The sequence below is a fragment of the Bufo bufo genome, chromosome 6, assembly GCF_905171765.1.
Source record: "Bufo bufo chromosome 6, aBufBuf1.1, whole genome shotgun sequence".
NCBI classification, from domain to species: Eukaryota; Metazoa; Chordata; class Amphibia; order Anura; family Bufonidae; genus Bufo; species Bufo bufo.
In genome coordinates, this window is record NC_053394.1 from 434876577 (window position 1) to 434894793 (window position 18217).

The 18217-nt window shown below is 46.9% G+C and overlaps 1 protein-coding gene across 1 annotated transcript in view; it reads right to left on the reverse strand.

Annotated features, from left to right (window-relative positions):
- Positions 1 to 7943: 7943 nt before the first annotated feature.
- LOC121005829 (ABC-type organic anion transporter ABCA8-like) overlaps positions 7944 to 18217 on the reverse strand; it is a 101241-nt gene continuing 90967 nt past the window's right edge. The window contains exons 35-40 of the mRNA XM_040438590.1: positions 9374 to 9468; positions 9024 to 9143; positions 8752 to 8892; positions 8596 to 8675; positions 8280 to 8335; positions 7944 to 8103 (exon numbers count right to left, since the gene is read on the reverse strand). Coding sequence (XP_040294524.1) covers positions 8011 to 8103; positions 8280 to 8335; positions 8596 to 8675; positions 8752 to 8892; positions 9024 to 9143; positions 9374 to 9468 — 585 coding nt within the window. The 3' untranslated portion in view covers positions 7944 to 8010. The remainder of the gene's footprint in view (positions 8104 to 8279; positions 8336 to 8595; positions 8676 to 8751; positions 8893 to 9023; positions 9144 to 9373; positions 9469 to 18217) is intronic.

The following is an 18217-nucleotide window of genomic DNA, read 5'->3' on the forward strand; positions in this document are numbered from 1 at the left end:
GTTGACAAAGAAAGAGGAAGTGGTCTCTGAGGATGGGCTACTTATGGACTGATGGGAGGGAGGGGTTACCCTTAGGGGTGTTTCTTTTGTTACCATGGTTACTCTTCTTGCTGCTATGGAATTTAGTAAAGGAAGAGATTGCAATACTCGCCTCCGTGTCTTTAATAAAATCATGACTTTACGTCATAAACTAGGAAAATCATAAAATTTTCTGTCCTGACGATCAACCACTTGGGGCTGAATAGCTTCCTGCAATAAGCGTACTATTTGTATGTCCTTATCTGTTGGGAAAGCATCCCTCACAGAGCAGCTACGACAGCAGATTAGCTAGGGGAGAGGTGGTGTCCCCGAGTTACATGCCTGTCTACTGCTGCAGGTGTTCAGTCCATAGTACCACAGTTTCAGGGAGTACTATCTCTCCTTGGGGAGAACGCCTTAATCGACGTGAGAAGGCTTATAGGCCATATATGCTCCTCTGGAATTCTGGGAAGAAAGGGATGCAAATTACCTATGGACTGACTGCAGTGTTTACACCAGACTGTGGACTGTCTGACTTCAGCATTTACATTAGACTGTGGAACTATGAAGAAAGGGATGCAAATGAGCTCTTACCAAGTTCCGCCTCTGGTGCCACCAGATGTAAGGCAGCTATCCTATAAGTCAATGTTCAACCTTTTCAATAGGCCTCGAGACATGACTTAGATATTAAATAAGCCAGCACCTCCTCTGAGGGGTGATTGCCCCTCATCAGTGCAGGACTGTTGGTACCATAAGGAATGGGGAAGGGATTAACTCTGTCCTTCTTCTGGCCCCGCATACCAATCCCATAAAAACCCTTCAATAATGACACTGACACTGTTCATCTTTTAACCCTTTTATTTTGTTGGGTGGTAATCGGCCACAGCTTAATTATTCAAACGGCAAAACCATAAACCTTGAACCGTGCTCTCCGCCAGCCGCTGGTCTCCCAGCGGGCAGATTCGCCCATTTTCCTCCAACACCTTTACGATGTAATAACTTGCCGCCAGCTGTGACTTAGAAAATTCCAACGAGGCACCTTGCCTATTTAAAAGTCCCACCGAACCACATATAAACTCACCATTTGAAACGAAGAATCAAACTGCCAACTTACAAGGGAGGGACAAAGCGCTTCCGCTCAAAGAGGGAGAGGAGAGACGGGACAGTGGCTTATATGACCTGCTGGACGCCCGCCTCCTCCCCTAAAACCGTATCCCTACATTAACCCCTAACTTCCTAAGCAAACGGGGCCAAGGAAGAACCAAAAGAGGGAATAAGAAGGGGGGGGGGGAGACCACCAGTCCCTGCCCACCCTCCCTAAACCGTCGGGTGGCCACCAAGCAGAGAGTTCTATCTTAACTGGGTTAATCCGGAAACAGCTGTCTGCAGATGAGATGCTGGCTTATTTAATATCCAAGCCATGTCTCAAGGCCTATTTAAAGGGTTGGACATTTACTTCCAGGATAGCTGCCTTACATCTGGTGGAATCAAAGGCGGAACTTGGTAAGAGCTCATTTGCATCCCTTTCTTCATAGTTCCACAGTCTAATGTAAATGCTGAAGTCAGTCAGTCCACAGTCTGGTGTAAACACTGCAGTCAGTCCATAGTTTAGTGTAACTGTTACAGTCAGTCCATAGTATAGTGTAAAAGCTGCAGTCAGTCACAGTCTAATGTAACTGCTGCAGTCAGTCAGTCCATAGTCTTATGTAAGCACTGTGGTCAGTCACCAGTCTAGTGTAAACGCTACAGTCAATCCAGTCTAGTAAAAACGCTGCAGTCAGTCCATAGTTTAGTGTAAATGCTGCAGTCAGTCCATAGTCTAGTGTAAACAATGCAGTCAATAAGTTAGTGTATAATCTAGTGTAAACGCTGGGGTCATTCAGTCCAAAGTCTAGTGTAAATGCTACAGTCAGTCTGGTGTGAAACTGAAGCCAGTCAGACCTTAGTCTAGTGTAAACACTGCGGTCAGTCAGTCCTTAGTCTAGTGTAAACACTGCGGTCAGTCAGTCCTTAGTCTAGTGTAAACACTGAGGTCAGTCAGTCATCAGTCTAGTGTAAACACTGCGGTCAGTCCATAGTCTAGTGTAAACACTGCGGTCAGTCCATAGTCTAGTGTAAACACTGCGGTCAGTCCATAGTCTAGTGTAAAAACTGTGGTCAGTCAGTCATCAGTCTAGTGTAAACACTGCGGTCAGTCCATAGTCTAGTGTAAACACTGCGGTCAGTCCATAGTCTAGTGTAAACACTGCGGTCAGTCAGTCATCAGTCTAGTGTAAACACTGCGGTCAGTCAATCATCAGTCTAGTATAAATACTGCGGTCAGTCCATAGTCTAGTGTAAACACTGCGGTCAGTCCATAGTCTAGTGTAAACACTGCGGTCAGTCAGTCATCAGTCTAGTGTAAACACTGCGGTCAGTCCATAGTCTAGTGTAAATACTGCGGTCAGTCATCAGTCTAGTGTAAACACTGCGGTCAGTCAGTCATCAGTCTAGTGTAAACACTGCGGTCAGTCATCAGTCTAGTGTAAACACTGCGGTCAGTCCTTAGTCTAGTGTAAACACTGCGGTCAGTCCTTAGTCTAGTCTAAACACTGCGGTCAGTCATCAGTCTAGTGTAAATACTGAGGTCAGTCAGTCATCAGTCTAGTGTAAACACTGCGGTCAGTCAGTCCTTAGTCTAGTGTAAACACTGCGGTCAGTCAGTCATCAGTCTAGTGTAAACACTGCGGTCAGTCAGTTAGTCATCAGTCTAGTGTAAACACTGCGGTCAGTCAGTCATCAGTCTAGTGTAAATACTGCGGTCAGTCCTTAGTCTAGTGTAAACACTGCGGTCAGTCAGTCATCAGTCTAGTGTAAACACTGCGGTCAGTCATCAGTCTAGTGTAAACACTGCGGTCAGTCCATAGTCTAGTGTAAATACTGCGGTCAGTCATCAGTCTTGTGTAAACACTGCGGTCAGTCAGTCATCAGTCTAGTGTAAACACTGCGGTCAGTCAGTCCTTAGTCTAGTGTAAACACTGCGGTCAGTCAGTCATCAGTCTAGTGTAAACACTCCAGTCAGTCAGTCATCAGTCTAGTGTAAACACTCCGGTCAGTCATCAGTCTAGTGTAAACACTGCGGTCAGTCAGTCATCAGTCTAGTGTAAACACTGCGGTCAGTCAATCATCAGTCTAGTGTAAACACTGCGGTCAGTCCATAGTCTAGTGTAAACACTGCGGTCAGTCATCAGTCTAGTGTAAACACTGCGGTCAGTCAGTCATCAGTCTAGTGTAAACACTGCGGTCAGTCAGTCATTAGTCTAGTGTAAACACTGCGGTCAGTCAGTCATCAGTCTAGTGTAAACACTGCGGTCAGTCAGTCATCAGTCTAGTGTAAACACTGCGGTAAGTCAGTCATCAGTCTAGTGTAAACACTGTGGTCAGTCAGTCATCAGTCTACTGTAAACACTGCGGTCAGTCCATAGTCTAGTGTAAACACTGCGGTCAGTCCATAGTCTAGTGTAAACACTGCGGTCAGTCAATCATCAGTCTAGTGTAAATACTGCGGTCAGTCCATAGTCTAGTGTAAACACTGCAGTCAGTCCATAGTCTAGTGTAAATACTGCGGTCAGTCATCAGTCTAGTGTAAACACTGCAGTCAGTCAGTCCTTAGTCTAGTGTAAACACTGCGGTCAGTCAGTCATCAGTCTAGTGTAAACACTGCGGTCAGTCAGTCCTTAGTCTAGTGTAAACACTCCGGTCAGTCAGTCATCAGTCTAGTGTAAATACTGCGGTCAGTCAGTCATCAGTCTAGTGTAAATACTGCGGTCAGTCAATCATCAGTCTAGTGTAAACACTGCGGTCAGTCAGTCATCAGTCTAGTGTAAACACTGCGGTCAGTCATCAGTCTAGTGTAAACACTGCAGTCAGTCCATAGTCTAGTGTAAATACTGCGGTCAGTCATCAGTCTAGTGTAAACACTGCGGTCAGTCAGTCCTTAGTCTAGTGTAAACACTGCGGTCAGTCAGTCATCAGTCTAGTGTAAATACTGCGGTCAGTCAGTCATCAGTCTAGTGTAAATACTGCGGTCAGTCAATCATCAGTCTAGTGTAAACACTGCGGTCAGTCCATAGTCTAGTGTAAACACTGAGGTCAGTCATCAGTCTAGTGTAAACACTGCGGTCAGTCCATAGTCTAGTGTAAATACTGCGGTCAGTCATCAGTCTAGTGTAAACACTGCGAACAGTCAGTCATCAGTCTAGTGTAAACACTGCGGTCAGTCAGTCATCAGTCTAGTGTAAACACTGCGGTCAGTCCATAGTCTAGCGTAAACACTGAGGTCAGTCATCAGTCTAGTGTAAACACTCCGGTCAGTCAGTCATCAGTCTAGTGTAAACACTGCGGTCAGTCAGTCAGTCAGTCAGTCATCAGTCTAGTGTAAACACTGCGGTCAGTCATCAGTCTAGTGTAAATACTGCGGTCAGTCAATCATCAGTCTAGTGTAAACACTGCGGTCAGTCAGTCCTTAGTCTAGTGTAAACACTGCGGTCAGTCAGTCATCAGTCTAGTGTAAACACTGCGGTCAGTCCATAGTCTAGTGTAAAAGCAGTCAGTCCATAGTCCAGTGTAAATGCAGCAATCAGTCAGTCCACAGTCTAGGGTAAATGCTGCAGTTGTACAAACAAACTGAAAAAAATTGCGTGGTGTTAAACAGGCAGGAAGTGCTCAAACACATATGCAGTTGTGCATATATACACAGGGGATATATCAGTCAGCCTTAAGTGGGACTCACAGACTCCTCCCTCTTCCCATTGCTAGCATGGCTTCATGCTGGAAGTAACTGTTGAGTTGTCTGTGAGTCGGACCTCACGCTCCTGTAATTCGCCCACTGGCTCCTGGAATTGCCCATATGGCTCAGGTAGGTGAGTGTTAGGACCCGAGCTACTTGAGAAACCTTGGCACGGTGCTCGGGCTCAGACATGTTGGCTAATGACCCGTGGGCCATTTTTCCACTGCCTCATTTGCTTACAGCTGTTCCTTGTTTAGAGGGTAGAGTCCTGACCAAGTTTTCACCCCCAGTAGAAGAAGGGATGATCCCAACTGGGCCCCCTCTTGCCCTGGGCCCCTAAGCAGTTGCATTGTTTGCCGCTATGGTAGTTACGGCCATGCGTGTAAACGCTGCGGTCAGCCAGACCACATTCTAATGTAAATGCTGTGGTCAGTCCGTCCTTAGTCTAGTGCAGGGATGGCCAACTTGTGGCTCTCCAGTTGTTGTAAAACTACAACTCCCAGCATGCCCAGACTGCCTACAGCTATCAGCCTACAGCTGGGAATGCTGGGAGTTGTAGTTTTACAACAGCTGGAGAGCCGCAGGTTGGCCATCCCTGGTCTAGTGTAAATACTGTGATCAGTCAGTCTATAGTCTGAAGTAAACACTGCAGTCAGTCCACAGTCTAGTGTACGGTAAATGCAGCAGTCAGTCAGTCCACAGTCTGGTGTAGATGCTGCAGTCAGTCTATAGTCTATCGTAAACGCTGCGCTCAGTCAGTCGGGACATAGTCAACTGTAAGTTCTGCAATCAGTCTATAGTCTGGTGTAAATGCAGTTAGTCCACAGTCTAGTGTAAACGCTGCAGTCAGTCCATAATCTAGTGTAAACGCTGCATTTAGTCCATAATCTAGTGTAAACGCTGCATTCAGTCCATAATCTAGTGTAAACACTGCAGTCAGTCAGTCTTGTGTAAATGCTGCATTCAGTCCATAATCTAGTGTAAATGCTGCAGTCAGTCCATAATCTAGTGTAAACGCTGCAGTCAGTCAGTCTTGTGTAAATGCTGCAGTCAGTCCATAATCTAGTGTAAATGCTGCAGTCAGTCTATAAACTAGTGTAAACGCTGCAGTCAGTCAGTCTTGTGTAAACTCTCCAGTCAGTCCATAATCTAGTGTAAACGCTGCAGTCAGTCAGTCTTGTGTAAACGCTGCAGTCAGTCCATAATCTAGTGTAAATGCTGCAGTCAGTCAGTCTTGTGTAAACGCTGCAGTCAGTCCATAATCTAGTGTAAACGCTGCAGTCAGTCAGTCTTGTGTAAATGCTGCAGTCAGTCCATAATCTAGTGTAAACGCTGCAGTCAGTCAGTCTTGTGTAAATGCTGCAGTCAGTCCATAATCTAGTGTAAACGCTGCAGTCAGTCCATAATCTAGTGTAAATGCTGCAGTCAGTCAGTCTTGTGTAAACGCTGCAGTCAGTCCATAATCTAGTGTAAACGCTGCAGTCAGTCAGTCTTGTGTAAACGCTGCAGTCAGTCCATAATCTAATGTAAACGCTGCAGTCAGTCCATAATCTAGTGTAAATGCTGCAGTCAGTCAGTCTTGTGTAAACGCTGCAGTCAGTCCATAATCTAGTGTAAACGCTGCAGTCAGTCAGTCTTGTGTAAATGCTGCAGTCAGTCCATAATCTAGTGTAAACGCTGCAGTCAGTCAGTCTTGTGTAAATGCTGCAGTCAGTCCATAATCTAGTGTAAACGCTGCAGTCAGTCCATAATCTAGTGTAAATGCTGCAGTCAGTCAGTCTTGTGTAAACGCTGCAGTCAGTCCATAATCTAGTGTAAACGCTGCAGTCAGTCAGTCTTGTGTAAACGCTGCAGTCAGTCCATAATCTAATGTAAACGCTGCAGTCAGTCCATAATCTAGTGTAAATGCTGCAGTCAGTCAGTCTTGTGTAAACGCTGCAGTCAGTCCATAATCTAGTGTAAACGCTGCAGTCAGTCAGTCTTGTGTAAATGCTGCAGTCAGTCCATAATCTAGTGTAAACGCTGCAGTCAGTCAGTCTTGTGTAAATGCTGCAGTCAGTCCATAATCTAGTGTAAACGCTGCAGTCAGTCCATAATCTAGTGTAAATGCTGCAGTCAGTCAGTCTTGTGTAAACGCTGCAGTCAGTCCATAATCTAGTGTAAACGCTGCAGTCAGTCAGTCTTGTGTAAATGCTGCAGTCAGTCCATAATCTAGTGTAAATGCTGCAGTCAGTCCTGTGTAAACGCTGCAGTCAGACCATAGTCTAGACCAGTGATGGTGAACCTTTTACAGACCGAGTACCCAAACTGCAACCCAAAACACCCTTATTTATCACAAATGCCAAAAGGGTAATTTACCCTGAATACTACAGTCCAGTATAGTGTATCTTCCATGTACTCTATTATTTAGCTATAACATCCTGCCTACATTCAGTGCGCTGCCTGTGCCGTTCATAGCGCGCCCAGCGCTGATGAGGGACAGGAAAAGTCTAAGGCATATTGGTGCACCACAGACTTTTTCCACGGTGTGGCGAGCCCACAGAGAGGGATCTGAATGCCGCCTCTGGCATCCGTGCCATAGTTTCGCCACCACTGGTCTAGAGTAAATGCTGCGGTCGCTCAGTCCACAGTCTGGTGTAAATGCTGTGATCAGTCCATAGTCCAGTGTTAAATATTTGCGCTAGGAAGAACCTCTGCAGTCCCCTGATAAACCCGCACTGGGGGGGGGGGGGGGGCACATTGGGAAAATGTGGGGATTTTTAGGATGCAAGTAGAGAAAGTAGAGGGGTGCACCTCTATCTTTATGCCCCCACCGTTTCCCACCAACCCTCCCTTAATTTGTCTTTGGTTTGTACGGTTTTCCCTACAGTTTTGTTTTGGTTTGATTGCACTGTCGGTGCGTGGACCTCATGCCTTGTACCAGTTACGTTTTATGTACTGTGTGATAATGTCTAAAATTTTGTTTCTGACAACTGGACAGTTCCTGTGCGCTGGTGTGACTGAGGACATAGATATAATTGGGAGAGATAAGAAGAAGGTACAATGTAACAGTCAGTGATATTGCAATAAACGTTCCGATGCACATTGTCCATTATATAGTAGTATAAGAAACTGGGAGCTCATTAACCCTTTACTCGCCCCTCGTTGTGTATAAGGCCACGCAGAACCCTCCTGCACCTTTGGTTGGGGAGACACTACTAGTCTCAGCATGCCCTGACTGCTTGTCAGGCGCTCTCCGTCTTCAGGGGCCTCCATTTGAACATGGCGTCCTGGTCACAGTCCTCTTTCTCCTGCTCTTTGGCCAACTCAAGGAAAACCTGGGGAAACAGAGGGAAGCGAAGGTGAAGACGATGACCTCTCACTTAAAGGGGCGTCCACTGTACTATTAGCATGTATGGAGGTAACAGAAGGGGAGTCCTCTGAGCAGAACCTCCCTCTATTAACCCCACGAGGCTCCAATAGCCCTCAGAATGGGCAGTAACGTGTACGGTACCTGCTCCAGGGTGGACTGGGAGAAGCTGTACTCCTCAATGTCATGGGCTCGCTTTGCTGTAGACGGGAGAAGACACAACCATCACTTCCATCCTATAGACATGTTCACCACAATACATTCTCCCATCTCAGGTTATCACAGAAACGAGCTCCTGTGCCCCCATGACTACACTTCCTGCCCTTATGCTCTGGCCCAGGTCTGACATCTGGTTGTAGATCTTGTGGTGGCACCAGTGGTCACCACAGCTGTAGACCCTCATCCTGCAGACCCCTGCTGTACAGCGCTGGGGTAGGTCCATTGTACAAAGAAGACTTACCTTCCTCCAGCTGAGAGAAAGCCTGAGATAAGGACTGCACGTTCTCCATAGGGATCTTGTAGACCAGCAGCGAGGAGAACCTGTGGAGATGAAATGCAGGTTGTCCTCCGCTCTGATGTGACTGCGTGAGAAGGTCTGAGAAGGTCCTCTCATTACCTGTCCTGCCTGTCTGCCTGTGGGAACATCCGGACGACCTCCTGGTGAATCTCATCCGCCCGCTGGGAATCCTTCACCTTCATCTCCAGGAGGTAACCTTTACCAAACTTACTCTTCAGCTGCTGGATGGACCCGATGCACCTGGAGACAGACAGCAGTGTAAAGCATGGGGGTTCCCATTCTAGTTGTCAGCACCTGGATCCATGAACCAGAGGAGTGAAATGCTTGGGCCATCAGATGGGATGTGACCCCCTGATATAAATCCCCGTCACCTGAGCTTCCCGGACACCATAATGGCGACGCGGTCACACACGGCTTCTGCCTCCTCCATGTAGTGCGTGGTCAGGATGGCTCCTCGCTCCTTGTTCCGGAAAGCTGCTCGGATGGCTCTCCTGTAATAAACAAGAGACGTGAAGACGGGGGGCACCGGAGATCGCTCGGCAATAGATATCTCCCTGTAGTCCCAAATAACCCATTATGATTGCCTGATGACACCTCCGGCGCCGCTTATCTCCAGGGGGGAAGTAATAGAAGAATCTGATCCATGTTCACCAAGCTGGCCACCCCCTGACCATGTACCCAGAAGTCTCATGTCTATGGGCAGCGGTGCGATGTCACTCACCACAGTCTCTGCTGCCCTTTTGGATCCAGACCGGTGGACGGTTCATCCAGGAGGGCGACGGTCGGGTTACCCAGCATGCTGATGGCGAAGCAAACCTAGCAGGAAGTGTGTGGGTGACCTTTATATCATTGGGTTTCATTCTCTTCATTTATCCATTCATACCATGCCACTTTCTGCAACTTTCTAATACGCTTTATGTTTTTTACCATTCTCACCATCTGTGCTTGCTGTCAGTAAATGAAAACTTTTTTTTTTTTTTTCTCCGGAGGCTGAAAACTGGTCCTGGCCTAATACTTCTCCCAGGTGAGGGTTTGTTACCATCTAGACAAGTCTCCAGCATGGGCGTCCGCAGAAATTTTTCCAGGGGGGGGCATAATTTTATTGACATCCATGCTCTGCTTGTTTATGAGAATGTAATGAAGGGGAGGGAAATATTCATTATCACAATGTATAATAACACATGAGCTGTGCAGTGGCGGATCCAGAGCCTGGTCTCGGGAGGGGCACTTCCAGATTATTTTCTGTCCGCCGCCACAAAACTATGGTGCTTAAAGAACAGACTACACAGTGTATCGGTATACTGTATATTGTGTGGCACAGTGTAGAGGTACACTGTATATTGTGTGGCACAGTGTAGAGGTACACTGTATATTGTGGGGCACAGTGTAGAGGTACACTGTATATTGTGTGGCACAGTGTAGCGGTATACTGTGGGGCACAGTGTAGCGGTATACTGTATATTGTGTGGCACAGTGTAGAGGTATACTGTATATTGTGTGGCACAGTGTAGCGGTATACTGTATATTGTGTGGCACAGTGTAGAGGTATACTGTATATTGTGTGGCACAGTGTAGAGGTATACTGTATATTGTGGGGCACAGTGTAGCGCTATACTGTATATTGTGGGGCACAGTGTAGAGGTATACTGTATATTGTGGGGCACAGTGTAGCGGTATACTGTACATTGTGTGGCACAGTGTAGAGGTATACTGTACATTGTGTGGCACAGTGTAGCGGTATACTGTACATTGTGTGGCACAGTGTAGAGGTATACTGTACATTGTGTGGCACAGTGTAGAGGTATACTGTACATTGTGTGGCACAGTGTAGCGGTATACTGTATATTGTGTGGCACAGTGTAGCGGTATACTGTATATTGTGTGGCACAGTGTAGAGGTATACTGTATATTGTGGGCCACAGTGTAGCGGTATACTGTATATTGTGGGGCACAGTGTAGAGGTATACTGTATATTGTGGGGCACAGTGTAGAGGTATACTGTATATTGTGTGGCACAGTGTAGAGGTACACTGTATATTGTGTGGCACAGTGTAGAGGTATACTGTATATTGTGTGGCACAGTGTAGCGGTATACTGTATATTGTGGGGCACAGTGTAGAGGTATACTGTATATTGTGTGGCACAGTGTAGAGGTATACTGTATATTGTGTGGCACAGTGTAGAGGTATACTGTATATTGTGTGGCACAGTGTAGCGGTACACTGTATATTGTGGGGCACAGTGTAGCGGTACACTGTATATTGTGGGGCACAGTGTAGCGGTACACTGTATATTGTGGGGCACAGTGTAGAGGTACACTGTATATTGTGGGGCACAGTGTAGAGGTACACTGTATATTGTGTGGCACAGTGTAGAGGTACACTGTATATTGTGGGCCACAGTGTAGCGGTATACTGTATATTGTGGGGCACAGTGTAGAGGTAAACTGTATATTGTGGGGCACAGTGTAGAGGTATACTGTATATTGTGGGGCACAGTGTAGAGGTATACTGTATATTGTGTGGCACAGTGTAGAGGTATACTGTATATTGTGTGGCACAGTGTAGCGGTATACTGTATATTGTGGGGCACAGTGTAGAGGTATACTGTATATTGTGTGGCACAGTGTAGAGGTATACTGTATATTGTGGGGCACAGTGTAGCGGTATACTGTATATTGTGGGGCACAGTGTAGCGGTATACTGTATATTGTGTGGCACAGTGTAGAGGTATACTGTATATTGTGTGGCACAGTGTAGAGGTATACTGTATATTGTGTGGCACAGTGTAGAGGTATACTGTATATTGTGTGGCACAGTGTAGAGGTATACTGTATATTGTGTGGCACAGTGTAGAGGTATACTGTATATTGTGTGGCACAGTGTAGAGGTATACTGTATATTGTGGGCCACAGTGTAGCGGTATACTGTATATTGTGGGGCACAGTGTAGAGGTATACTGTATATTGTGGGGCACAGTGTAGAGGTATACTGTATATTGTGTGGCACAGTGTAGAGGTATACTGTATATTGTGTGGCACAGTGTAGAGGTATACTGTATATTGTGTGGCACAGTGTAGCGGTATACTGTATATTGTGGGGCACAGTGTAGAGGTATACTGTATATTGTGGGGCACAGTGTAGAGGTATACTGTATATTGTGTGGCACAGTGTAGAGGTATACTGTATATTGTGGGGCACAGTGTAGAGGTATACTGTATATTGTGTGGCACAGTGTAGAGGTATACTGTATATTGTGTGGCACAGTGTAGAGGTATACTGTATATTGTGTGGCACAGTGTAGAGGTATACTGTATATTGTGTGGCACAGTGTAGAGGTATACTGTATATTGTGTGGCACAGTGTAGAGGTATACTGTATATTGTGGGGCACAGTGTAGAGGTATACTGTATATTGTGGGGCACAGTGTAGAGGTATACTGTATATTGTGGGGCACAGTGTAGAGGTATACTGTATATTGTGGGGCACAGTGTAGAGGTATACTGTGTATTGTGTGGCACAGTGTAGAGGTATACTGTGTATTGTGTGGCACAGTGTAGCGGTATACTGTATATTGTGGGGCACAGTGTAGAGGTATACTGTATATTGTGTGGCACAGTGTAGAGGTATACTGTATATTGTGTGGCACAGTGTAGAGGTATACTGTATATTGTGTGGCACAGTGTAGCGGTATACTGTATATTGTGTGGCACAGTGTAGAGGTATACTGTATATTGTGGGGCACAGTGTAGAGGTATACTGTATATTGTGTGGCACAGTGTAGCGGTATACTGTATATTGTGTGGCACAGTGTAGCGGTATACTGTATATTGTGTGGCACAGTGTAGCGGTATACTGTATATTGTGTGGCACAGTGTAGCGGTATACTGTATATTGTGTGGCACAGTGTAGAGGTATACTGTATATTGTGTGGCACAGTGTAGCGGTATACTGTATATTGTGTGGCACAGTGTAGAGGTATACTGTATATTGTGGGGCACAGTGTAGAGGTATACTGTATATTGTGGGCCACAGTGTAGAGGTATACTGTATATTGTGGGCCACAGTGTAGCGGTATACTGTATATTGTGGGGCACAGTGTAGAGGTATACTGTATATTGTGGGGCACAGTGTAGAGGTATACTGTATATTGTGTGGCACAGTGTAGAGGTATACTGTATATTGTGTGGCACAGTGTAGAGGTATACTGTATATTGTGTGGCACAGTGTAGAGGTATACTGTATATTGTGTGGCACAGTGTAGAGGTATACTGTATATTGTGTGGCACAGTGTAGCGGTATACTGTATATTGTGGGGCACAGTGTAGAGGTATACTGTATATTGTGGGGCACAGTGTAGAGGTATACTGTATATTGTGGGGCACAGTGTAGAGGTATACTGTATATTGTGGGGCACAGTGTAGCGGTATACTGTATATTGTGGGGCACAGTGTAGCGGTATACTGTATATTGTGTGGCACAGTGTAGAGGTATACTGTATATTGTGTGGCACAGTGTAGAGGTATACTATATATTGTGTGGCACAGTGTAGAGGTATACTGTATATTGTGTGGCACAGTGTAGAGGTATACTGTATATTGTGTGGCACAGTGTAGAGGTATACTGTATATTGTGTGGCACAGTGTAGAGGTATACTGTATATTGTGGGGCACAGTGTAGCGGTATACTGTATATTGTGGGGCACAGTGTAGCGGTATACTGTATATTGTGGGGCACAGTGTAGAGGTATACTGTATATTGTGGGGCACAGTGTAGAGGTATACTGTATATTGTGGGGCACAGTGTAGAGGTATACTGTATATTGTGTGGCACAGTGTAGAGGTATACTGTATATTGTGTGGCACAGTGTAGCGGTATACTGTATATTGTGTGGCACAGTGTAGAGGTATACTGTATATTGTGGGGCACAGTGTAGAGGTATACTGTATATTGTGGGGCACAGTGTAGAGGTATACTGTATATTGTGGGGCACAGTGTAGCGGTATACTGTATATTGTGTGGCACAGTGTAGAGGTATACTGTATATTGTGTGGCACAGTGTAGAGGTATACTGTATATTGTGTGGCACAGTGTAGCGGTATACTGTATATTGTGTGGCACAGTGTAGCGGTATACTGTATATTGTGTGGCACAGTGTAGCGGTATACTGTATATTGTGGGGCACAGTGTAGAGGTATACTGTATATTGTGTGGCACAGTGTAGAGGTATACTGTATATTGGGGGGCACAGTGTAGCGGTATACTGTATATTGTGGGGCACAGTGTAGAGGTATACTGTATATTGTGGGGCACAGTGTAGAGGTATACTGTATATTGTGTGGCACAGTGTAGCGGTATACTGTATATTGTGGGGCACAGTGTAGAGGTATACTGTATATTGTGTGGCACAGTGTAGAGGTATACTGTATATTGTGGGGCACAGTGTAGAGGTATACTGTATATTGTGGGGCACAGTGTAGAGGTATACTGTGTATTGTGTGGCACAGTGTAGAGGTATACTGTATATTGTGTGGCACAGTGTAGCGGTATACTGTATATTGTGGGGCACAGTGTAGAGGTATACTGTATATTGTGGGGCACAGTGTAGAGGTATACTGTATATTGTGGGGCACAGTGTAGAGGTATACTGTATATTGTGGGGCACAGTGTAGAGGTATACTGTATATTGTGGGGCACAGTGTAGAGGTATACTGTATATTGTGTGTCACAGTGTAGCGGTATACTGTATATTGTGGGGCACAGTGTAGAGGTATACTGTATATTGTGGGGCACAGTGTAGAGGTATACTGTATATTGTGGGGCACAGTGTAGAGGTATACTGTATATTGTGGGGCACAGTGTAGAGGTATACTGTATATTGTGGGGCACAGTGTAGAGGTATACTGTATATTGTGTGGCACAGTGTAGCGGTATACTGTACATTGTGTGGCACAGTGTAGAGGTATACTGTATATTGTGGGGCACAGTGTAGAGGTATACTGTATATTGTGGGGCACAGTGTAGAGGTATACTGTATATTGTGGGGCACAGTGTAGAGGTATACTGTATATTGTGTGGCACAGTGTAGGCTATATGTGTATAACATAAACATATTTCACATGAACACTTACAATTACTTGGCTCGGCCCTTGGGGATCTCGGACACCACTTCCACACTTTGGCCGGGGGCTCGGCGGAGCTGATGTTGTGTTTTATCCTAATGAGAAAGATTTCATAATAAGGATTTGGAGAAGGGGCAGAGGAATAGCAGAGCAGAGAGAGGCTGGTGCTGCTACTAGGGGGTCATACCATGGGGGAGTAATAAAGCTCCCCCAGTAGAAATAATTCTCCTTATAATGCGACAGTGCAAAAAATACCCCCTTGTAATGCCCCCAGTTGAGCTAATGTCCCCATATATACCCCTATATAGTGCCCCCAGTAAATGCCTCTATAGTGCTCCTCTCCCCCCCTTCCTTCTAGTGCCCCCCATAATGTACCAGTATAAAATGCCCCAGTAGATGCCCTCAGTGTCCCCCATAATTTGCAAGTATAAAATACCCCTTCTCAGTGCCCCCGTAGATGACCCCATAGTACTCCTCTCCCCTTCCCCAAAGTACCCACCATAATGTGTCCCAGTATAAAATGCTACTGTACAGAGCCCCCCATATAAAACACCCCTTCTTTGTGGCCTCAGTAGATGCCCCTATAGTGCCCCCAATAATGTGCCTGTAATAACAGCCCCCATCATGTGCCAGTAATAACAGCCCCCCCATCATGTGCCAGTAATAACAGCCCCCCCATCATGTGCCAGTAATAACAGCCCCCTCATCATGTGCCAGTAATAACAGCCCCCTCATCATGTGCCAGTAATAACAGCCCCCCTATCATGTGCCAGTAATAACAGCCCCCCCATCATGTGCCAGTAATAACAGCCCCCTCATCATGTGCCAGTAATGACAGCCCCCCATCATGTGCCAGTAATGACAGCCCCCATTATGTGCCAGTAATAATAGCCCCCCCATCATGTGCCAGTAATGACAGCCCCCACATCATGTGCCAGTAATGACAGCCCCCATTATGTGCCAGTAATGACAGCCCCCATTATGTGCCAGTAATGACAGCCCCCCATTATGTGCCAGTAATGACAGCCCCCACATTATGTGCCAGTAGCCAGAGCCCCCCATTATGTGCCAGTAATGACAGCCCCCATTATGTGCCAGTAATGACAGCCCCTATTATGTGCCAGTAATGACAGCCCCCATTATGTGCCAGTAATGACAGCCCCCATTATGTGCCAGTAATGACAGCCCCCATTATGTGCCCGTAATGACAGCCCCCCATTATGTGCCAGTAATGACAGCCCCCATTATGTGCCAGTAATGACAGCCCCCCCCTTGTGCCGGTAATGACAGCCCCCATTATGTGCCAGTAATGACAGCCCCCACCTTATGTGCCAGTAGCCAGAGACCCCCATTATGTGCCAGTAATGACAGCCCCCATTATGTGCCAGTAATGACAGCCCCCATTATGTGCCAGTAATGACAGACCCCATTATGTGCCAGTAATGACAGCCCCATTATGTGCCAGTAATGACAGCCCCCATTATGTGCCAGTAATGACAGCCCCCATTATGTGCCAGTAATGACAGCCCCCATTATGTGCCAGTAATGACAGCCCCCATTATGTGCCAGTAATGACAGCCCCCATTATGTGCCAGTAATGACAGCCCCCATTATGTGCCAGTAATGACAGCCCCCCATTATGTGCCAGTAGCCAGAGCCCCCCATTATGTGCCAGTAATGACAGCCCCCATTATGTGCCCGTAATGACAGCCCCCCATTATGTGCCAGTAATGACAGCCCCCATTATGTGCCAGTAATGACAGCCCCCCCCTTGTGCCGGTAATGACAGCCCCCATTATGTGCCAGTAATGACAGCCCCCACCTTATGTGCCAGTAGCCAGAGACCCCCATTATGTGCCAGTAATGACAGCCCCCATTATGTGCCAGTAATGACAGCCCCCATTATGTGCCAGTAATGACAGCCCCCATTATGTGCCAGTAATGACAGCCCCATTATGTGCCAGTAATGACAGCCCCCATTATGTGCCAGTAATGACAGCCCCCATTATGTGCCAGTAATGACAGCCCCCATTATGTGCCAGTAATGACAGCCCCCATTATGTGCCAGTAATGACAGCCCCCATTATGTGCCAGTAATGACAGCCCCCATTATGTGCCAGTAATGACAGCCCCCCATTATGTGCCAGTAGCCAGAGCCCCCCATTATGTGCCAGTAATGACAGCCCCCCCCTTGTGCCGGTAATGACAGCCCCCATTATGTGCCAGTAATGACAGCCCCCACCTTATGTGCCAGTAGCCAGAGACCCCCATTATGTGCCAGTAATGACAGCCCCCATTATGTGCCAGTAATGACAGCCCCCCATTATGTGCCAGTAGCCAGAGCCCCCCATTATGTGCCAGTAATGACAGCCCCATTATGTGCCAGTAATGACAGCCCCCATTATGTGCCAGTAATGACAGCCCCCATTATGTGCCAGTAATGACAGCCCCCATTATGTGCCAGTAATGACAGCCCCCATTATGTGCCAGTAATGACAGCCCCCATTATGTGCCAGTAATGACAGCCCCCATTATGTGCCAGTAATGACAGCCCCCATTATGTGCCAGTAATGACAGCCCCCCATTATGTGCCAGTAGCCAGAGCCCCCCATTATGTGCCAGTAGCCACCAGTATTGTACACAAAAATAAATAAACACTTATACTTACCTCCTTGGCAGCGATGCAATGCAGGCCTCTTCCGGCCTGTGTCCCGCGCTCTACGGCTCAGGCAGCGCAATAGGCGGCGCAATGACGTCATTGCGCCGTCTGCGCCGGCCTCTGATAGGCTGCCGTCCTAGTGCCTGCAGCCTATCAGAGGAAGGGAAAGGGACACGCCTCTCCCTCCCCTGCCTCAGCACAGCTATCTATATCCTGAGGACGGCGATACAGATGACTATGGAGATGAGCGCTTCCACAATGGAAGCGTTCATCTCCCTGTGCCCCGCCGCCGCCCCCCCCCCCCCTCTCCCACTTCTGCTGCCCCTCCCTGCGGACGCCCATGGTCTCCAGACTGATACATGTTATCTGCACTGATACATTGTAACAAACTATCAGGACAGGAGAGAGATTTCTGCAGCTGATGTGTTAAACTCTCAAAGCATCGTCTAGACTGGATACGATTGTAACAAACTCCCAGCTGAGAGAAACCCCACAATTTCTGTGGAGTACATGGGATGTGGTTCCAGCTCCTTGGGTCCACCGCTGTCTTCTCCAGACCTTCGCTGCTGCAGGACTTCCACGTGACCCATTGAGGTGAGGGAAACGTCAATGCTGCAGCCACTCATTGGCTGCAGTGGCGAACATGTGTTTACCTGCAGCGCTGGAAGTCCGGAAAAGAGAGGGGTGGCCCCAAGCAGTGGGGGGCAAGTAAGCATGCTTCAGAAGAAAAAGTTTGCCCCCAGACTACTGGGTAGGTTCCTACTGATCCAGAAAGGTATAATTAT